The following is a 24,259-nucleotide window of genomic DNA, read 5'->3' as shown; positions in this document are numbered from 1 at the left end:
ATGGGGATGAGGGACAGGAGCCTTTGGTCCCAGTTTTGGTCTCATTCTTACCAGCTCGATTTAACAAATAACTTCCCGTACCTTCATGCTGCTGCTTGAAAGCTCCTTTTGATGTTACCAGAAGCAAACCACCTCCCTATACTTTCAAGCAGGGCTCACATCCAATACAATCAGTTAAAAAGCTAATGAGGCAGGGATGTAGCAACAGCTCCTTTCACTGGACCGATCAACCACTTTAAAAATGAACATGGTACTTCTTTAAGAGAGACCCAAGCATGCTAAAATGGTGCTTAAGTCAATCTCCAGCTACATTTCCCCCTCAAAACACAAAGAAAGAGATGAATGATTTAAAGTTGCTGTGGAGCTGACTGAGAGAAAGTCAGCCACGTGAAAAATGCTGGTTTTGTGAAGAACAGCAGCTGCCACGGTGTAGCACCACTCTGTGGTCTGGGGTTGCTGTTTAATAAATGACAGCACAAATCCTGCTGCAATCTTTTAGAAAAACTTCTTCTGCAAGACAAAACATCTTGTATACGTACAGCGATAACCACACATTACAGAATGAAGCGTAAATGGATTGCATGGCAAAATCCATCTGTTGTGCCTGCAGTTTATATTTAATACTGTACAATAAAATATCTCGTAAGTCACATAAATCATTGTGACATTCTAATCCAACCTCTATGATCTCTATTCAGAAATCACAGCAGCTGTCTTTTAAAGTGCCCTTCCCAACAGTAACAAAATCTGACCCTATAAATGAGATCAAAGCTTAAAATTACTAGATACTAGTCAATGATAATTATTGTTCTGTTACAAGTACCAAAATTCAACCACTGCACCCATAAAGTACTTCAAATTTTACTAAACTATAAATGGATTGTTCTTTAACTAACTTATATGAGTTGGGCTTATGTGATGCATAGATATATGTAGTGCATGGAATAGGAATTACAGTAGGAGCAAAGTTTATATAAAACTTGTAGTGTATTTTTATCCTCAGTTCGCAGTGGAAATAAATTATTTTGTACATTTATCTCTTCATGAATTTACATTGTCCTCATCACCATTAGTAGCAGAGCAAGTCCCACTAAAAAATATGAACAGAACAAAGCTCTGCCTTCTCTTTCCTGAGCCTGTAAGAATAGCTCACAAAGGGCCGTTAAGATACTAACTACAATTTGTTCTAGCTTTCAGAAATTCCTGAATCTGAAGCAAATTACACGAAACATAATCCATGCTTTTAAGACTAGCAAAGGCTATGTGGTGGGTATGTAAAAGTCAGACTAAGGTTCTATTCAGTGAGTCCATGCTAGAAGACTCCCAGGGGGATCCCTGGAGAGACTATGGTAATGCAATGGGCAGCTACACCGCTGCCTTCCAAAGGGGCCAGCTCTGCTGAGGAGTGTGGTGGCAAGCCAGGTTGTGCTTTTCCTCCTGGGAAATTTGCACAGAGGTGTTCTTGGCTTGGAATTAGGCCAAGAAAGTGAACCCAAGGGATGAGGGGACTATGGAAAAGCTCCTCATTTTCCCTGTCTTTCCTTCGTATGCAGGGACACGTGGGTGTAGTAGACTTTCTACTACCTATGCTTTATCTTGCATCTTAGTGATCCCAAAGCATTTGTGTGAGACCTAAACCAAAGCAATTCTTCCATTGATTTCACTGCATTTTGAACCAGAACTGTTGTAGGCACACAGTCCTGAGCTTCTTCAGAGCTGGAAGCAAGCACAGGGGAATAAGCTCTGGTAGCGACTGTGTCCAGAACAATTCCAGTCAATTCTAAAAGTTTTTCTTGGGCCAAACAAGACTGCAGCACACTCATCCAAAGCCTCTGGTGACTCATAGAGGGAAAATAGCTGCAGGGAACTTTAAATTTGTTTGTCAAGCTAGCTCACCCTAGCCAGTTGTCGTGGTTTAACCCCAGCCAGCAACTAAGCACCACGCAGCTGCTCACTCACTCCCCCCCATCCAGCGGGATGGGGGAGAAAATCAGCAAAAAGAAGCTGAAACCAGGACACCAGTCTACAAGGTATCAGAAAGCCATGAAAAGGATGGCACTCCTCACCCTGCACAGCGGTACAAGGTCACCACCCCCCTGGCCTGGTGGGAATCGAAAGGATGCTCTATGTGATCATTGCTGATTGTCACCCCGAAGACATCTGTGGCAGATACATTTATTACATGCAGAGCCTTTGATGTATGGCTTTGAGCATGGACTTTGAGCAGGTGAAGAAAGACAAAGAGAATTTATTACTATTTATCGTGTGCCAGATGGTAGCAATCCCATCAGGATCAGGATGGTTGTCCTAGGGACACACCAAGATCACCAGCAGTCAGCAAAAGACTAAGAGTATAGAAAACAAGTCCTTGGAAAAGGCATGAGGCCATATTGCACAAGCAAGTTAGTACTGGGAGCATCTAAAGGATGAATTTTTCTTATAGATAAGGTATTAGTTCCACCCTTTTCCTCCTGCCTTCAAAAATTAGTCCTTATTTTCTAACACTGGAGCTGGAACTGCTGGTACAGAAAGGAAATCTGCCTGATACAGTGTTGGCAACCACTTTGCTTTGAGCAGGAGATGGGACAACGTGATCCCAGGGTCCCTTCAGTCACCGTTTTCACAATTTTGTGGTTGATTCTCCAGATGCTTCCAGGAGTCAACAGGCTTTGTTGAAATATGACAGCAGCATGAGGAAACTTGACCACATTTCTCAGAAACACCCGTGCAGGTCACCAGGGATGGGCATTACAGTCATGGTTATTGGGGCCACAGGAAGAATAAGACATAGCTGACAGTTCACTCCTGTCCCTGTTTTGGGCTATGGTCTTCATACAGAACCAAATGCTGCACATCTGATGGATGGCACCTGGGCAGTACAAACAACTGCTTTCCCTGCTAAGCTAGGGAATACACTCTTCCAAATTTCATAAAGCCATCATACAGAAGAGAGGGAGGATTTGTTAGGTATTAGGTGAAAACCTTATACTCAAAGCTAACAGATCTTTGCAAACAAGAGCACTTATAGTAAAAAAAAAAAAAAAAAAAAAGGTGCATGTTTGTAGTACAAAGTTATAAGGTAAAAAAAAAGGTAAAAAATAGCCCGAGGAAAAATACTGTGTGAAGGGTTGCATCAAAACACTCAAGTGCTGCTGAATACTTGAGCTAAGCATGTGGCAGTCACCTCCCATTTATACCACATTGTAAAACCTGAAATAGTAGGTCATAAATGTGCCCCTATTACAGTGCCGCATCTGAAAGGTCTTTCTCCTTGCCCAGTCCTAGTATGACATGGGAGATGTGAACAGTCAGTTCTTCATGCAATTCCCAGGAAAAATTTAAAATATAAACAGAGTTCCAGAAAATTGCACTGATCTCTTTTTGACACTTCGTAATTTTCTCTTGGTAACCTGTTTAAGTTGTAGCAATTGCCTGGAAGACATAAAATATGATGGGGAAGGTGAAGGAAAGGAAGCACTTACTGCTAACTATATACTGGAGAGAGAAGCGCCAGTCATGATCTGACCTGATATAAATTTCTGTATGAGAAGGGATTTTCAGAAGAAAACAAATGTTAAATACTTGTATATAAGTGTAAAAAAAGTAAACTGTGAAGTCATGGGCTATTAACTAATCACTATACTTCAACTAATGGCAGCATACAGTTACGAGGTAACCCCTGATAAGATGTGTGCATTGGCTGCCTGAGAATTACTAGAGAAAAGTGATTCCCTCTGCCACCACCACCACCAAAACCATCTCTGAGTCAAACTGATTACATAGGAGTTTCTGTTTTGACTGATTTTATAGGAGATAAATGCTGACTACATTGTGTTTAGACAGATGAAATCTGCACGCTAGTTGATAAAATCTAAAAAAATGCAATCACTGAAGTGCACTTGTTGCTTTTTCAATGGGTTCATTTACCCTTGACATCATAACGCTGCGTGCTGGAATCCTGAGTTCTCCGACTGATTTATTTTTATATACTGCATTATATTTCATAAGATATGAAGAGTCAGATGACTGGAAGCTGACTCTGAAAATCAATGAGGAACAGATACCTACTGGCATTTATGAGCAGTGTTGCCCTTTTACAATTTTTTAATATTTTTTACTCTCTTTTTCACAATATCACAGTTATGTGTTTGATAGAAATCTGATATTCAATTCTATTTGAGCACTTTTTTTTTCTTTATTTTGGTTCACCAAGTTAATATTAAATTAAAATGAATGCTAAGCCAATTCAGTAAACAGTTTTTGAGGAAATATTGTACTGGCTTATTTGTTCTGAATAACATAAAACCAAAAACCAGACTAAAAACAAAACAGAGAAGAAAAAGACATCCCCAATATGAAGAGCTACATGGAAACTGCTGGCAGAAAATAATAGGTTTGATTTTTTTTTACCCAGCTGTCTAGCATTCAGTATAGTATATGTACTCTGCAAACTATTTTGGCAAAAAGACTTGCTATATCTCTAATGATGGGTCTTAATATTATTCCTTGCTCTGGAAAATCAGGCACTCTCAAGCAAACTAGTTAAAAGGAATCAAGATTCAAAGCTATTGCACCCTTCTAAACTTATGATTTTTGCAGTGTATGTGAGTTGTCTCCCTCTTCTGGCTGATCCAGACGACCCAAGGGACATACAACTGTTCAAACACGTGAGGCTCCAGGTTTGGTTTGGGCACAGCCCAGTCAGCTTCTCTCATGTACGTGAGTTTATATGGAGACTGCAGCATCTACCTACAGGTACAGGTTTGCAACTGGACATTTTCTTCATAGTAAGCGCTCTGTCCTCTACCATGAGACTACCTATCATCCCCTAGGAAGGGGTGAGTAAGCAATGAGAGAACGAACAAAAGAGATGACAACATTATTATATTTTTCTTCTGAGTTAGCTTTGAGGTTAGGGGACACACCAGGGGTTTCTACACTAGCAGAAGACAAACACAGTTGTTTGCATACACTCCAAGTGGCACGACTATTTTTGTATCCCAATCATACATCTCCTCTGCTGGCATCAGCCAGGGCTCTTTCCGTGGCATACATTGCTCACAGCTTGATGCAACAAACTGCCCGACAACTATATTGAGAAACAGCTTGTTTTGTTTTTCTAATTTGGAAAACAAAGGCACACTGCAAGCTGCGCTGACTGGGAAGTCATACATCTTTAACACAAAGTAAAAAGGAAAAGAAAAGAAGGAAACATCCTCTAGTTACAGCAGATACCTTCCTCTTTCCTTGCAAAGTAGTGCCCTGTCAGCATGGCTGATCTCATGCCACTTTTCAACAGCAGCAGAAAAAGAATGAAATCTTTGTCATCTTTGTGTTCAGAAGTTAATATTAGGGAATTCATTGCCTGTGAAGAGAGGGCTTCAAGCTGCTAGAAGAGACTCTTTCTCTGGTGGGATCAGTTATGAAACTAATGTAGACTACAGACTATTCACTGCATAGGCCAGCAGGTCTCAAAGGGTTGCCCTGCGAGGTAAGTTAACCACTGGGCCATCAAGATCCAGTCTGGCCCAGAATAACATGGTCCAGCCCGATATGAGCTTTCACTTCCCCTCAGGCTAAGTCTTTTTCCAGGGAAATCCTTACAACAACAGGAGACCTTGCAGCGTGATTTCAGGAAATCACCTCAACCTAGTCTTGGGGACCATGGCCCAAGAAGTGTACAAGGGCTGGGAGACCTGCTGGACTTTGATTATCTGACTGCTCAAGCTCAGTGTGCTCACACCATGAACACGGCCTCAGTGCTCAGACAGTCAAGGATGGCCACAAACGGTTGAAGATCACACTTGGGAATCCCTAGGACAGGCTTATCAGACCAACATGGAGTTCAATGAACATTATTTGTACCATTTACGTCTTCAGCCAACACTACAGATTGTGATATCCCAAATTTACCTAGTTATTTATATGACAGAATCATCTTGACGCCTCAGATCTAGTGGAGATCCCACCTATTCAGTCTTAGCTTTTAACTGAATGCCCTTTAACTACGCAGCCCTCGCCTTTGGCTTTCCCTGTAATCAGTGGTGGGAAATAAAAGGCAACTCCAATCATAGCTGGACTCTGCTGATTATAGAGCTCAGTTGACTACACTCCTATCACAGATGATTCAGTTAAGTGTCAGTACAACTAAGTCAGGGGTGGATAATGTTAGCTGCTAATAGACTTTTCTAATCAGTGGGCTCGCATCTCACTGGAGCAGGTAATGGGGCAGGGAAGTCTTGGAAACTGTGCGCCAGTCTTCCAAAGCTCTGGAAAAAGCCAGAGCCAGTCTTATGAACTGGGAGGCTGGAAACTGTGTGCCTGCAATTGCTTGCTCCTCCAGTGTCCCGTGAAACAGAGCTGGTGTACAATTTCTGTAAATGAACAGGATTGCACCAAAGAAATAACTTGCGTATATCATTCATCTTCTCAGGGAAATGACGCAGCAAACCTCTGAGTATTTTCTAACCTGTCAGGTATTTAGCATGGGAGAATCCAGCCTGGCGGTTCCCTGTACCTGCTCCATCACAGTAATTAATAATAAAGGTATTAGGCATTGGGCATGCAGCAAGGAAGAGACCTTGCTCTGAAAACTTTACAGCCTGAATGGGCTGGGGAGGAATACTGAATTCATACCCTGCAAATAAGTCATTTCACAACAGAGGAATTCTGCGTTTCCACCTCTCCTGAGCCAGAAAAGCCACAGCTGACACAATTTTTCAAAGTCTACTCTCCTGACTTGTGGTTTGATGGCAGGTTTCTAAGACCATGTTTTAATTTAAGGCAGGTGTCAGTACAATATATTGTTGTGCCGCTGTATATAATAAAGGTGGTTGCTTTCTTCCGTTTCTTGGAGTTTATTTGCATTCCTAATCAGAGACAGAATTTGGCTGAGCAAATTTGGGAGTCCCCAGGATGAAGCAGAAATTTCAGCAGAAATTTAATTGCTTGAAATGTATCAAGTTGCCATATTTTGTTTATTTGCTGAGATTCAATTACAAAAAATTGCCAGTCTGCAACTCCAAATTGCGTGACAACTGTTGAACTTACAGTCTCACAGGGATAATCACCCAGGAGCACAACACCACACACATCGCTCCACTACCATAAATTAATATAAGCTGCCAGTAATTGAAAAGGGCAGAATAAACTCCATACCTCCTTTATTTTCCGACTGGTATAATGAGGATGTCATTTTATTGTCTCCTGGGTGGGATCTTTTGCCACCTCAGTTGTTACAGGTTTTTTCTAGACACGTTGGGTACAAATATGGTTTCACTTCACAAAATGTCTCTGTGCCCTCACCAGTCTGTTCATCCTTGTCAAATCAGGATTTCACACATTGTTTTCTGCACATTCCCTAATCTTAGAGAAAGTTTCATTTCCCCAGCCCATTGCCATCGGCTATTAGTCTGGCACAAAACTCAAGCTCAAAATGAAAAAGATAAAACAGAAAAGACAGCAGACACAGCTACTATTGCTCTGCTTTCTCTTGTCACAGCTAACAAAATAGGCTTAATAGCACCATTGTGTTACTGGTAAGCCAAAGAGACAACTAGGTGTATCTTGTCATGCCCTATGAATATTACCTATTCTTGAAATATTTTATATCTGCCCATTAGTGTTTCCAAAGTTCACCATGGCAATAGATAGAGGAACATTCTGTTGTCTAATGGATACAAAACAGCAATAACAACATGGTATTAGCCACTGTGGGTGTTACTGACCAACAAGGTCACAGACAACACCTGGATGTGCTCCAAGCTTCAAATGTTGAAACCGAAAGACCAAAGTCCTAAACTGACAATTAAAAATTTCACAGATTAATAATGAATCTTTTAATATTATGGCATCCTTGTAAGTTCTTAGTTATCTGACAGATTCTTAGCATTTTTGCCTGCTTGGTATCAGAAAAGTAAAGGAACTGAGCTTGTTTAGAAAAGAGACAAGACTATTTTGCATGACAAGACAAATATGTTTTAAAATGTAATGAAATCCTGTCAATTTGTTTAAAAAAATTTATTGGCAGATTCGGGCTTCTATGGGTGAAAAACTCTTCTCTGGTTTAGAAAAGAAAGATTTTCCTTTTAGCATTCAAATTTGCATGCCAATATACTTTGCATATCATTTACATACCATGAAGTATCACAACCACTTTGTCTCTTATTGTAAAATCCAAGATCAGCTCCTAGCATTTCATAGCTAGGATTATTAAAACATTTTGTTAAGTCAAGTCTGAAGATAAGCTTTCATCCTGATGCTCCTGGAATTGCATGCTAATGGGCAGGAAAGGTGAGCGTCTGTTTCAGGGACTGGATTGGGCTTTGGGTCCAGCCCCAAATTTCTCACAGGCTTGTTTTCAAATTTGGACAATTTCATTTAATATCTTTATAACTCAGATCCTTATTTGTGAAACAAGAAAAATGATAATTTTTATTCCCTTTCTTTTCTAATCTTGTCTTTTTGAGTGATTATCTGTAATCACTCAAAGGCACAGTTTTCCTATCACTCTATGTGTGAGCAGGCACCCAGTGAGATCCCAATCCTGTCTAGAAAGCATTACTGTAATGCCCCTGTTAATCAAAACTACTCAGCCTTTTTTCAATTAAATGATTTATGCAAAGAAATATCAATTTGCTACAGAATGATTTTTTTCATAGATCCACACAAGTTTTAGGGAAACTTTGAAAAGGGAATTTTTTCATGTCAAAGAAAGACGTGATTTTTGGTTACAGTTCAGGTGACAGAAACCTTTACCACCATCTACAGTTTAGTGTCAGAGCACTCCTATGGGAAACTAAAGTTCAAGCTTTCACCTGCTTGACTCAGAACAAAGATCTTGGTATGAACCAGGAGCTATGTTGAACACCTACCTGTCCCAGGTTCTCATAAACTGTCTGGAATATTAAAACATCTACATAAAATGAAACAATTCCAGGAGGCTACTACCCAGTGTAGATGATGAGGTTTAGCCCACATAGAAAAGCAGTGCAGAAAACCAGGGTCTCCCTCCTGCACGAGGACCTACACCTCCACTCTATTCTGGGTCTCTATTGTGTTTCTATCACTGAAAACTAGGAAAAGACTTGATTTCATGCAAATGGGAAACCAGCAATGCTCCACAATATCAAAAAGCTCTGCAGCACACAGAACAGTATCCTGCTGGGCACTGCTAGGTGTATACATGGTACTTTTGGGAGGAAAATCAGAGCACACATCCTGAAGCTGCCTGTGATACTTCAGGAGCGTCAAGTAGCAGCTCCCTGCAAGAAGGTGACTGGAAATGGGACCCAGGACCACAGCTGAGGGCCATGAAGCACCTGAAGCCTCTTCCTTACCTCTGGCAAGAACCCAAGGACATTATTTAATACAAAGTACCTTAAACAGCTAAAATAGGTTGCAGAGATTAGTGGTGTGAGTACTCACACTGTACTGGATATATTGCTTACAAGTAGCACTGCATTGCTTATCTCCAGATACTACCTTGAGATGTATTATGGCTTAATGCTTCTCTAATCAATAGATCATCATCATAATCTCTCCACTTAAGACAAACTCAAATCAGCATTCAGTAGAAGCTACTATAACTGATTTGATCTTTTTTTCCTAAATATTCCTCTATTGTAGCCAAAGTTCCTTGTTATATATGAAGAATTCCCAATTCTCTCCATGATGAAACAGTTATTATCTACGCTAAAATTAATAGCAAAACATGTAAGAAGGTGCAGTGAATAAAGAAGAACTTGGATCAGGTAGTGCTGCCTAACCTGAGCACAGGCTGCTGCTGTTCTGCTACAGAACACGATGAACTTCACAGAGTCAATTTAGTGTCTTGGGAAAAGGCAAAGAGAAAAAAGGCAGCTCTGGTCTAAGCACCACTCTGGTCAAATGGGTGACAGTTAAGAGGGGCCATTAATACTCTCAGGTGTACATCTTGCTAGTGCAGGTAGCACTAGAAAAATGGGCAACTCTTTCTTTTAGGAAGAAATAATGGGATTTCCCAGAAAATATCTAACTACTTTACATTATCTGGCACCTGCGTGCCAGACACCTGTACGCTGCTGAACACCCATCTGCTATATATGCTACATGCATTTCTTTTCTTTTTTTTTAAGCTTGGCAAAGCAGTTGATTAGGAAGATAAAATCTCTGAAAAACATTTTGGACAAAGATGCCAGCACAGATTGTACAGTAAAAGATATCAGGTCTGCCAATACATGCGCGCCACACTCTGCAGGCTGCTTATACTTGCCTCTCAATGATTTATTGCACAAATTACTGGAATTCTGAAAAAGTACAAGCCATATCTCCATATTTTTATTTGGTATAGATTTGACAATGAAAGGATGCAACCTCCTCAACAAGCAATATTTGCATTCTAGCTATTCTCTTTTCTTGGTCAGTAAGAATATCCTTTCTTTCAGAGCAGTCTCTGCTTATCTTTCCTTTCTGCTCTCTCCTGCTACAGGCAATATAGCTGAATGCTGCTGATAGGACTTTTGTCCGGTTCCAAATCTAAAAAAGTTACCTTTTGTACGACAATTTCCCCAGGAGTTAAATAAACTCACTAATGGTATTTTGAGTTTTAAAAGGACTGAGTCACACATTGCTTGTGTGTGCACAGTAGCTAGATAAAACTGTCTAGTGTCCAGTAGCCCTCACAACTCTGCTAGGTAGATCTCAGAAAAACAATACCCTTCCATGAAAGGATGTGCTTAAGAATATATTTAATTTTTAAAAAAGGTCATAAACCCCCCAAGAAGTACAAGGAAGGACAAGATACTACGTACAACTACTGAGTTCAATAATAATAAAAAAAGTATGTCAAGGCAAACATTTCTTTTAGGGTGGACCAGATCTTCATGCTAATGTAGACAAAAAAAATCAAGAAATATTTTAACAGACAAGTATACTAATTGAACTTATTAACTGATATAGAAAGCACACTACTTTCACTTTTGGATAAACTGTGATACAGTTTGTTCACGTGATATGTTTTTTATATGTTCTCCAGTTGGTAACTACCTGACTTTTCCATTCAGTGCACAGCACACAAAATAGAAGTTAGCTCTTCAGGTTGTGCATATGCACGCACAGATACGTAGATACACACACAAAACCCTAAAGCAACATACTGCACTTATCTTCTTCCCATTTTTAGATCATACATATTTCATTAAGCTTCATGCAGAGTGTCTTCTGATTTATGGTAATTGTCAACAAAAGCAAAAAATGCCGACAATTTTAACCCTGCAGTACTGAGGATTTAACTGGGATAAAATTAAAATGTTTAGGGGAAAAAAACCCCCACAACACCCTAAGCCACTGGGAGCTTGACCCTTGAGATGTTGTCAATTTTTTATTTTATTTTATTGTGTTTGTTGTCTGTAGAGGCAGATGCCAGCAGCAACATCTGATGTACCGGACACCTCCAGTGTTATCCCAGCATGCTCATGGCCTGGAGGACTTGGAGTGAGACTAATTTCCATATCAAACCCAATTTAGATGAAACATCTTGGTTTAAAAAAAAAAAAAAAAAAAAGCCAGCGCATCAATAGCCCCTTGATTAGATTTTCATCTCCTGAGCAGACAAATATGAATATTTATTACCATGAATGCAGATTTCCCTCTTTCCATTGCTCTGATCTTGAATATTACCCACTGCTAATTTTTATGAAAATTTGGGCAACATAATGTTTTCACATAAACTGACAGTTCTTGAGATAATCCCGTTATTGTTTGGTGGGAAATGACAGTTTCCGCTTATTCATGTGTTAACGAGGGATTAAATATTGTTTTTCATCACCGTAATCTAAGATGGACTGGAAATTAAAATTCGAACATTGTGCATTAGCAGAGCTTTGAGGACCAGAATTTGTTTCCATTCACTTAGTAGAGATCTGTAAATTAACAGTTTAACAATCAAGTGAAATCTGTATCATAAAACCAGCATTGACGTTTGTAAAATGATGTAATTTCTCTACCTGCTAAAGGTAAAGAGCCAGAGAGATAAATAGTTTGCAAAATGACATCCCTTTGCAAAAGCAAAGTGCACAGTGAACTGTTGTCAGCTGCAATGGTCCTTGGGCGTTAATGGACTAGGTCATTTTTCCGTGGCACAGAATCACGTCCCTTTTCCTTGTCACGGGTTCTGATACTCAAACACTTGATATGCTCAGATCACACTGAAAAATCGCTCTCTGATAGATCTATCTGCAGTGCTAAAAGCAGTCTTATTGACCCAGGAGCTGTTTTCACGCATGCCAAAATGCTGTGCTCATGCCCTATCCAGGTCTTGGTGTGCAGTCCATAGACACATATAAATCTTCACTGAAACGGGTGTTTTGCTGGAGCTGCAGTATATAGCTATAAAGGATCAGTTCTCTCCTCAATGCTTGTGCCTAATGCCCAGCAATGTACCCAAGTGAAAACAGAGACCTATCAGTGACATTCTGCAGTTCATGAGCCATTACATTGCTGTTTCTACAGAAGCTTTGAGTTACAAATTCAGTTAAATAGGTCTGCAATTCTATTAAAAAATCCCAATATTTCCCTTTGATACCAGTCAAAGTGCAAGCAAAACTAAAACTATGCTTAATCAAAGCAACTCAAACATCTGCCTAACTAAACCTCAAAACTATCTCGTCAGGATAAATCTTGCTGATTCATGGAAAAAAGAGACAAAACTGAGCTTCAACAAAAGAAATTTAATAGGAGTCCTCATGCTTAAATTTAGAACCTGGTTAAAAACATTCTGACTAAAATATGATTTTATATGTATAGCACATAAAGCCTTGCATTCTGAAGGATGCTGAAGTGATGGACATGCAGCAGCACTACAATAATGTTGCCTCAAAGGGTAGAAACTTAGGGATGTACAGGTGCAAAACTGTTCTGGGCAGGATGAATGCGAATGTGCCACCAAACCTTCAGCCTTCCCAGAGAGCAGGTCAGATCTTAAGTTATACAGCCTAGTACTACAAAACCTACAATAAATGGCACAGCAGTTCTTGTAACTAGATAGAAAAAAAAAATCAGTACCTGCAGCTGAAGCTTTAATTCTAAGGAAAACATGTGCCTTAACACCCGTGCTCCAAAGCAGACCACACCGAAGCTGCCTGTTACAAATGGTCCCTGGCCTGGATCTTGCTTAGACTTGGAAGCAACACAGCCTAGAAGAGTATTAGTTGGCACAGGACACAATGTGAGTGACCATGCCAACAATTTAACAGTACAGATGAGTGTGGGACCGTGACAGGTTCTGTGCCCTATTCTTGCTTATTTTACTAACGCTGACGTAGCTGTAAGGCCCCTGATACCAGGGATTCATATAGAAAGGTTGGATGTCTCACAGGTTGAATCTTAGCCCAAGACACTTACTGTGCTATGCTTACAGAACGAGAGCAGATATCCTGGTGAGTGGCTTTCCATGTCGACCTGGAGGGGAACATTTGCCCAGGGACTGCTAGAGAGAGGGCTGAGAGACTGGGATCTGCTACCTTTTCCTCTCCTCAAATAGTTAAATCTGTGTTTGAGATTGCTTGAAATCCATGTGTTCCTGCCAGGATCAAGCTCTTGCCTCTGGAGGTGGAAGAATCTCCCTTCTCACAATTTCTGACCAGCTCTATCACTCAAACTTCAGACAGTTAAACAGAATTTATTCTTAATCTACAGTTTCCCCAGCCAACCCGTTACACCACTGAAGAATTTGTTTTCCTTTGAGTCATAATGAACTGGCTGCTGGTAGAGGGAGGATGCTGAATTTCATGAATCAGTAAGATATCTCGCACAAACAATCACATTCTCCTATGTGAAGACCCTACATATCTTCTTTATGAATATATCAAATGCAGGCTGCCAAATCACAGGGTAGATAATAGCATTGATTTTTAAGCAGAATTACCCTGCAGTTTGCTTTATGTAGTCAGTGCTAGTATCTAAATCTCTTTTCTCTACAGATCTATAACGGTTTGTAAGGGAAACTCTGCTTTGAAAACAATGGCATGACACGGCCTAAAACCAAGACTAATCCTTAAAACAAACATATGCTACTTTTTTAACAGAACAATGTTAAAAAAGACAAAAAGGAACAACACTGGTAGGATGCATAAGTTCCTGAAGCCACAAGGCAAACCGTATCTTGTTTCATTTTACATGATACTGAATAAAAATTGAATTGCTGTAGTTGCCATGGCAACTGCCACATCACTTGGCACTTCTGCTCCTTTAAATCACACAGTGCTACTGTAAAGGAATTCATGAACCAACATGACACTTGAATACTTGTGCTTTTTATACTGTTTCAGGAGGAAAACATAAATCAATATACACTGATAGTTGTCTCTGAAAATCAGGTTTGTTGTATTTTTCTTAACATTATAACCTCCTCATTTCCTTGTCGTGTTCTTTAAAAATTTGTAAAGAAGGTGGAGGGCGTTGTCACAATCAGAGCACAAGAAAAGAAATTACTACTGACACCTGATTTCCAAACTGAAGCTGTGACCTGTCATTCAGATGTCAAAATACCTCTGCTATGCAATATTCAAATCAAATAGAGGAGATAAACATTGGAACTTTGCCCCTCCACAACCAGAGACGGTGTGATATGTGACAGAAGACAGTCTCAGTAGCATCCAGGCATCTCTTTAACTCTAAACTTATCAGTAGCTTAAAAGGAAAGCCTAACTACATACTTAGAGCTAAGCATCTTCTAAACGTTTGCAGAGTTGGGGCCATGATTTATATTGTTTAGTATGTTCTGTATATAACATGTAGTCACAGAAGGTATATGACAAAATAATGTGGTAAAATGATATACATATTCATGCTGCATATTTTTTGTTTTTATTTTGCCATTTATTAACGCTCTGGATGCAATTTATTTGAAAAGCAGCCCTCTAGTGGGCTATGTACCATAATGAATAGTTAATAAATAGCATTAACATTATCTCTAAATATTAGCTAAAACGCATTTTGCAAAAACATACAAGATCTTAAATAAATGAGCCATAGAGCTCCATCATTCTCTTTGGAGAAATTTAATGTTCTGTTTAGCTTTATTCCTTAAAGCTCTTGAAGCATTACTTCTAAACACTACTGTATGACTAACTTCTGATTAGCATCACTTTACTATACGTGTATACTCACAAAACTGTAATAGTGAGATATTATTCACTGCCAGCAAAACTCCGTAATAGTAGTGTATTACTAGTACCATGCTATGTAAAATATAATCTATGAATTTTTAAGGGTTACACAGCTTTAGAATCTTGAATTTGTGTGTGTGGGATAAAGTAAATCTTCCTCATTGTGCCTTCACCAAGAATATTTCTAGGATTGCACTCCTTAAAGCTTTTCATTTAATGATTACTTTTCTTAAAGTTACATGCCTTAAAGCAAAGAGCCCATCTGTGACCCGACACATGCCTTGCCCATAGCAATGTATGTTGCTCCAAAATTCTGTCCTCCTGGAAATCTCTGTTCAACTGCTAATCAACACAGCCACAGTGATCAGCGAAAGCCAACAGTAAGAGCCGTCTGCAGGAACTCCAATCCCACATCTCATGTAACAGGAAAAAAATGAATTTGTTGATCTCTAAGCCTTGGGTTTTGTAGGAAAAGATGCTGAAAGCAGGCTCATGGAAAAAGCCCTCCCTGGTATCCCCTGGTCTAAGAACACTTACACTGTAATGCAGAGGTGTATTCCCTCACATGCACCTGTGCTTGGCTTCAGCCTAATTAGTTCTGGTAAGCGGAGGGTGGGTTTCAATGGAAGTTGAAAAACTTACCTGTAACTTGGGCTAAAACTTGAGTATTTGTGCATGCACAGCTGCTGTTCCTACACTGTGGTCAGTATCAGAGCTACCCTGGCTAAGTGATCCTGGGCATAGCATCCCTTTCTGTCCCAGTGTACTCCTGGGCGCAATACCTGCTCCAGATGTCACTGTAAGAAAGGCAGCTGGAGTAGATAAATCCCAGGCTAATTTGGTTTTTACTAGCCAAAAGCCAACCCTCAGCATTCTACCCAGTAGTCGGAGAGGATCGGAAGAAAGCTGACACCTTATTCTTCAACAATTGCAAATGATTTGTCAAGTTCTACGCTCACTCCAGATTTTTATGGATTTCCAATATCATTCTGGGTAAAATCTGGATACACAGACATTAATGACAAAATTTGGCAACATTAAGGAAGATAACAAGTTAGAAATCTGACTCCTGCCTCAAAGAGGCTTGCACATCACTGGAAAGTCTGTCTTATCATGTCCTCTAGCTTCACTAGAATTTTCAAATGCAGATTTCTTTATTGTAGTAACATCACTTTATGCAACATCAACATAATTCTACACCTATCAAAATATCTATAAATGAGAATATCCTGAAACATGTCAAAATATCACTGTGCTATTTTAGAACATCTAGAGGTATGGCAAAGTGTTCATTTTGCATATATTTTGGGTTATTTCCATTTGGTTTAGAAAACTATTCTAATTCTTATGGTTGCCCTATGAGAATCACGATTCAGATCCTACAAAGTTACAGTTCCAGTGATGAGTGTATTTTGTGTAGCCCTACTGGGAAACTGAAAGAGTTAATTTAAAATAGTGTATCCCACAGTGGGTGCTGTTTTACCAGTTCAAGACAGAAACAGTGCCATTCCCTCAGTTTGTTTCAGGCCTCGATTCAGATAACTTATTGTTCAAATCACAGACTCTTAGCCTCCAAAACCTGATCTGAATCATAACACTTTCCTGAGTCACTGAGAGCCTGACCTGTTATTCTGAAATTGTTGTTGAAAACAAATTTGAACCAAAAACTGGATAAACAGTTATTTTTCCATGCCATAGTATCTGCATTTGAACCATTATTTGAAGTTCTCTTAAACTAGCGCTAGACTTGCACCAGACCAACTCCAGTCACAGCCAAGCTCAGCATGGAATTGAACTGAAAAATACTGTGCATTTATAATAATTCAAAAGTGTTTATGTGCAGAGAAAGAAGTGGTTAAGTTCCTAAAGGATGTGGAAGGAATTCCAGGTTACTCGGTGACCTCCATGCAGGGCTGCGGTTCATGGTGCCTGCTGAGCTCCCTTGGGCTGGAGACCAGCTCCTGGGTAGAAGTCCAGTTGGACTAACTTTTGCGTGGGACTGGGGCTCCCGACCCCGCTCAGTCCTGAACTCGGCAGGAGTCAGGTGGAGCCGTGCTGCTGCTAAGGAGGCTTTGCCTCCATGTGAGACCAAATGCTGTCCCCCAGATCTCGCAGGGGTGCTCAGCCAAGCAGAGCAACAAATTCAACTCTTATTTCTGCAGAATGCAATTGCTCACATCGAGTTGGGAGATAGGAGAATGGAGTTGCAGGTCCTGCTTAAATGCTGTTCAGCTCTTCAGTTTTTTTACCAGTACTATGCCTCTTATGGTATTATGCAAATATACACATAGATAACACAACACTTACATTCATACCCTCACATACACTCAACTATAGGAGGTTCTTGAACTTCTGAAGATGACCTTAGGACTTCAGAGATTTATTTCATGTGTGGGAGATCAAAAGAAAATACCTCAAAGACAACAGCAGCTTCGTTGTATCTGAATAACCAAGAAGGTGTGAAAAGCTCATGACGAATTTGTGTGGTGCAAACATCATGCATGACAATGAGCCAAATAAATCTGGGAGGGCTACTGTATAGGAGCTTTAGAGCTGTTATAGGTGCTGGAAAACTCCAAACAGAAAATAAACATGTTAGGGAATATAATTCCAGAGGTAGTCAGTACTACAGCAATGCACACATCCTCACGATTTCAATGTCGGCACCGGTTTTCTCTACAGCAGAGTTATTCCTAGTTTTCTAGTACAACAGCCTTCTCACAAACAAGATAGGTGCCAAAATAATTAGCACTTTAAGAGTGATACACAGCACATCAAACTCAATCCAGCTCTCTGGATCCCTGGACTGTTGAATATTCTGCTGGCAAATGTTAGATGTTGAGGTAGATACGCTTTGGGAGTACAAGTAAGGGTCTGTTCCACAGTGACCTGAAAGAAGCTCTGCTTACCCACAGTCCAGACAATGCTTTGCATTATATTATCTAAACCTTCCCATGAAACGTATAGAACTTTAAAATCAACATCGTGACACATGAGCAGCTTCTGACATTGCAGTTTAGGAACTCATTTTTAATCCTGCCAAAGCAAAGCCTATCCCACATTGACACAATGCAGCTAACCTCAGCTCTATCCAAAAAACTCACTGAAGCTGTGGAAATCTTTCACATGACATAAAGATGATGAAGTGTATTGTAGCTGTGGTAGACTCCAGACCCGTGTTGTTAATGACTACATAGCACATGTTTATGCAGTGACATAAAAGCAATTTATCAGCCCTCCCCGGACTTGACTGAAGGGCTCAGTAAGCTTGGTGTGAATTTTATAATCTGTTGTTGCTTTCGAAATGCTTTTCTTGAGATAGAGAGAGAAAGTGAGAGATTGAGGAGCTCCGAAAAGCATTTCTCCTCTCCACAGAGAAAGAGACGGTTTCCTTCTACTGCACCCAAGGCCTGGGTAGTCACTGGTGTCTACACATTTCTTTCTGAGGCACAAATCCTGTTATCATAGATCAATGCCTAAAAGAGATTCCACTGTCCAGAGCAACACATGAATTATTGGTGAGCTTAGAACAGTTCCTGCATTTGTTTATACAGCTGCTCCATTTGCCACTAGTATCTCAGCTATATTTCTCTTGAGCTATCTCAGCTATGAAACTTGCCATGCAAAATCAATCCTTTTTATTTTACAGTCCTGCAAGTGAAGATTATATATTCATTAACTTTGTCATGAATCTGACCTACTGTCCAAACAAAAATGTCATTTCTCATTCTGAAACTAAAGAGTTTTTTCTAAGTACTTTTGATTTGAGCATCTTAACTTTGGTTTACAGTTAGCATTACATATAATTCCATTCCTTCAGTGTGAAGAAAAAGAAATCCTTATTCAACAAAAGGCTTCTTCACTATGTTAAAATACGTACTTTCTATTATTTTAACACTGTTAAACACCAGGGTGAATCAAAAACAAACAGCAAAACTGGATTAACATAGTTAGATTTAACCTGAAATAGCCCGAATCTGATACCCTCTCAACAAAGAAACAGCTTGGTTACAGCACTCCATTATTTTTCTTGTAGGTGAGACTGCAGAAGTGTATTCATTATGTACACTATCATATCTGATAAGACTTAGAAAGGGGAATGTACACAGCTGGGAGAATTCACATCCAACAAAATATATAAGCAGCTGAATAGATGTTCTTCCATCACCTTAATGTTCCAAACCACTTGGTTTTTTCGCTGCTGATCACCATATCTCAGATGTAACCTGGAATTTATTTAGGCTGAAATGTCTGCTTCCCTTCAGTTAATTCATTTTCACTTTTTGCCTTTTAAAAATACATATTTGGCAGAGTGTAAAGCACAACCTTCTGTCAAAATCTTTATTAATCCAAGTAGTATCACCAGTTTTTTTAAAAGCTATGATAGCCTAAATATATGGGAAGCGAGCTCTGCAGTGACTTTTACTAAACCAAGCACAAGAAACAAACTGGGGCAATTTCTAGCCTAAGAACTTGTCCGTTTTTCCAGTTCTATTTTTAGAACTGGAAATTTTAAGACCAGCTGGTCTTAAAAAAAGCTAGGATACCCTCAAGGCTGTATCTCCAGGACATCCTTAGACTACCATGGTTACAACAATCCTATTACTCCAATGTGGATTAATGATGCATTTAACAGGTGACAACTTCTTGCATTTCAAATATCTGAAAGTGCTTTCTTTCTCCATCGATGACATATAAGATAACAATTCATTTAACAGTAAGTATCTGAAGTGAAGTGAGCTTTCGTTTTCCAGCTGACTTTGAAGTCAACCGGAATCCATTCAATGACTGGAATTGGACAAAATACATGGAAGTATTTCATTGCATAAGGGCTCCCGTTGGGTAAAATTCTACTGAATGTGGCTTCCATAGTCTGTGCCACAGTCCTGGTTCTCCTGTTATTTAGCAGAAAACAGGGCTTGCGGATAGTGCAAACACAAGCTTCACTCTGGCTGGAAGTCAGGACACAGCCTGAAGTGCACAGCCATGCTCCAGGATACACTTCCCAGCTCTTGAGGTTATGCACCCTTGAGAACCTCAACCAGTTAAATCAGCTCCAGTTAAGGAGAGACACTGGCTTTCATTTTCTGATGATTTCACCTATGTTTGTTTCCAAGTTCTAATTCTTACAGCTTTGACCCTGAGCATCTCAGCAGGTCTCAGTGTTGGTACCTCTTCAGAACCAAGTCTCTTAATAATGTGAATAAAGTTACACAAAGAACCTCAGAAATCCCAGCAAGTTAAGTTCTTAGGTGTGAACTGATAAAAATTAGCAATATCAAAAAATGATAATCAGTAAAAAAAGAAAAAAAAAGTGAATTCCTTCAGTATATTACAAGTTAGTAATTCATTATTCTTAATACTGAGAATAATGTAATCACAAGAAAAAGGCATTTGTCTAGCCCTGTGAGCATTCACCACTAGCAAAATTACTTAAATGAAAAAGGAGAAAAAAGATAACTGTGTACACAAAATTAGCACGAGAATTAGCAATCAACTGTAGTTCATACAAGGTTCTTAGCAGATAGCATCATCTTTATTAATAAATGATGAACTGCTTAGTGGAGTTTTTGCTTAGTGATATCACCAGTATAACAGACACATGTTTTATTTATGTTTCAAGTTACATCCAAAATAAGCAAGTCATTCACTGTTAGATTCTCTCTAACATCTGAAGACTCTTTACCCCAAATTTAAACTTTCATTGATCTAGATGAGATAGCACTCCATCAAAACCAAGGGGAATAATACGACGACTTCAGTTGCTGTACTCATCTTTGGGGATTTTGTTCCTGTGATACAACAAAGCAAAAAACTGCATTTCTTAAAGCCGGCTGCACTTTTCTCATAAGGATGGTATTTTTTTCTCTGTGGGATACAGTGCTATTTGTGCAGCAGATTGTATTTTGACAGATGCAACTGTATCATAAAAAGGCCCTTAGCACTATCAGACTGGTAGCTCACAAACGTTCATGAGCTCCAGGATTTCTTAAAAAACACCCCAAATTAAAATCTTTTTGAGAGTGTAAAATGCCCCCAAGCCACTTACCTCCCCCACTCCAGTCTGCAGAATTTTCAGTCCAGTTGTTTTTTCAAGCTTCTCTTTGTTTATAGCTGTAAGGAAAATTAAGATTGAAAGAGTTACGGGAAAGCTGGAATATGCATGAATTTGCAGCATGTACAACATAAGCAACCTTCTTTCCTCCATCAATAAATTCATGATAGTTCCTACCTATGCCATCTATGGAGTATCTTACCCTGACAGCAACTCTGCTGGTCAGTTTTTTGAATGCATAGGTATGTCATTAATTGTTCATTATTATGTGAAAAAGAAAGCCAAACTAGTCCCCTTGTATACAAACTATCACAAACATTTAACACATATACACAACGTGTTTGGAAAGTTCTCTTCAGTGGAAATTTTCCACTGTCTTCCTTGCAGCGAAGAGCAGAGCAGCACCTTACCATTACAACAGCACTGTCACTGTGTAAGACATTTCACAACAAATACAGACTATTACCTAGCAGGTAAGATAAATAGTTTATTTCACAACATAGGGATGCAATGCACAATGTTTTCTTTTTTTGAAATTTAGTTTTCTCCTATTTATCGTCTTCCGTATCAGTAAAAGCATTCAAAACAAAAACAAAGTAATGCAGCATAAAACAGCTAAATGCAAAATAGAGCTAGTAATAACTAAGACTACATCTATACTTGCAACCCAAGCATGCCCAGGGCATGAACTTGAGCACTGTCTTACCATTACCCATATTTCTAAACCATTACTATGGTCTTCACATGACTTTGACCTTTGCCCACTAGTGTTCTCACAAAACAATGCCCAACCACCGTTCTGGGGACAGCACAAGGATGAGATTATTCCCAGCTGGGGGTATGGGTAAGGTCATCCCATTTTGCATGGGAAGACTTTAACCTTCTGGATGCAAACTGCGTCAGTTGGGCTCATGGCCAAAACCCAGGCACCTGGCTTGATTTATTTATGAGTAGAAATGAAGCCTTGCAGCCTTGTTAAACTCTCCTCCATTTAGCCGTCTAGTCATTGACTATGTAATCCAAGTGAGTCATCTACGTTCTCTCTGCAGTCAATGGAAAGGGATGGACATTTAATGCGATGAGTCATGCCACATAACTTACACACATCTGCAGGCACCTATCTCTTTCCTTTGATTACGGACCCAGTTTGGATAGACTTGGCTTCTCAATTTAAGTTGCCTAAAGGAAACATTCCTACCAGAAAGGACAAGAAGTATGCTAGAACATACTGTACACTGCAAATTTACAGAAAAATACTGAAAGGAATTAATATATTTTTCTTTCATTTGTGAAAAATACTCCTCAATTGTTAGCGCTCGAAACATATTCAAAACAGTTCAGATCGCAGCGGACAATTCTCAGAAGCAATATTATTGTGAACTGATACTTTATTTAGTTTGTCCAAAGTGCAACACAAATGACTCACATTTATTTCAGAGGCAAGTCTTATCATTAGGGCTCAATCTCATCTCATATATCCAAAATGTGGAAAGCTTTTGGTAAGAGTTTGTACGTGCAAAGACTCAAGAAGTGAAACCTCAAGGAATTCTAATACAGACAAACTTTTCTGACTGCCTTCAGCAAGGGATGAATATTGCCTGTGATTTAAATGGAGAGGAAAGCTCTGTCCGCCTTTTAGACCCACACAGCTTTATTTTTGCTTCTTTTTAATATGCTACTGATTAAGCAGATAGGAACATGGAGTCCCAAGCTAAGAAAGCTTAAAGGTTTTTCTGGATGGCAGCCTAAAAACCGCATACAATGCTCACATACTTAATATTTATGCCGTGCTTTACACATTCACAAACTTATTTATTCCACCCGGAGCCACAGGGACCACACGAGAAGGAGATTTGCCTGGACCACGTGATTTGAGGCTACATTTTCACTGTGTTGTATAGGTTGTGTGGTATGAATTCCCCCAAAATAAGTAAATCTTTGCTAACAAGCTTGATTTTCAGCCTTGAGATAGACTCTGGGCTATGTTGCTTCACTGGTGGCTGATGACCTGCCATGTCAGATAACAACATTCTCCCTTTCAGATGAGCCATTTTGTTGCAAAGGTGTGCCATGCTACCATGCCGGCTGCCTCACACCCAGCATACACGTTAAAGGCAGTTTTCTACCAAATACAAAACTTTAGAAGATTTATAAACACAGAAAGCTCCACAGCCTCCTTCAAAGAAATTGAATGGTCCAACAAACGATTCTTTGGTAGCTTAGGATAAAGAAAAATGCACAGCAGAGTGGCTGCAAAATAAATGAGTATAAGTAAACAACAAGGCTAACATCCCAGCGTGCAGTTTCCTACCACATGAACAGTTAATAGAAAATATCGGGTCTGCTGAATCACTGAATTTTATAATTACTATTACATATTTGACCTCCTTTTTATAGGTTTCCTGCAGACTTTAATTATTGAAGCTTTGATATTAAAAAAACAAAAAAAAGTTTACTTAACGCCCCTCTTCCCCCTTGATATTGGCTAAAACACAAAGGACAGCTCTGACAGCCACGCTAAAATAAACCCTGCCAAAATTAGGAGGCATGAAGGCATGACGTGTTATTGATTAAATCATAACCTGAAAATGGTCAAGCTAAGGCACCGTCAGGTTGCAGGGAGAGACACAGCAGACAGTCTCTGGCATGTTCAGGAGCATATTTTAGCTAACCTTGAACTCCACAAGCAGTTCAGGAAGGTCAAGAAATTCTGCCAAAAACGGTGGTGCTGAAGCTGAAGCTGAAGCATCAACTACATATCAAGCAGCTGCTTCAAGCTGCTCAACAGTGAATATGACTACTTAACTTTTCTATGCATAACTATAATTGAGAACTTAAGACCATAAAACATAGTCAGTAGCCTATAGATAGATGAGGAAGAAATGGTGGGAACATAAATTCAGATATTAAGTCTTATGAGGAGTGGCTGAGGGAGCTGTTTAGCCTGGAGAAGAGGAGGCTGAGGAGAGACCTCATCGCTCTCTACAACTACCTGAAAGGGGGTTCTAGTGAGGTGGGTGCTGGTCTCTTCTGTCAGGTGGCTGGAGATAGGATGAGA

General features: G+C 39.6%; 1 protein-coding gene across 1 annotated transcript in view; it reads right to left on the bottom strand.

The window, feature by feature from the left end:
* Positions 1-24,259, bottom strand: part of PTPRN2 (protein tyrosine phosphatase, receptor type, N polypeptide 2) — a 523,716-nt gene that overhangs the window by 214,247 nt on the left and 285,210 nt on the right. The window contains exon 11 of the mRNA XM_010563027.1: positions 21,196-21,260. Within this exon, the coding sequence (XP_010561329.1) occupies positions 21,196-21,260 (65 nt within the window). The remainder of the gene's footprint in view (positions 1-21,195; positions 21,261-24,259) is intronic.

This window comes from Haliaeetus leucocephalus, unplaced genomic scaffold (assembly GCF_000737465.1).
Source record: "Haliaeetus leucocephalus isolate CR32 unplaced genomic scaffold, Haliaeetus_leucocephalus-4.0 Scaffold0, whole genome shotgun sequence".
Taxonomy (NCBI): domain Eukaryota; kingdom Metazoa; phylum Chordata; class Aves; order Accipitriformes; family Accipitridae; genus Haliaeetus; species Haliaeetus leucocephalus.
This window is presented reverse-complemented; position numbering and strand designations above follow the sequence as displayed.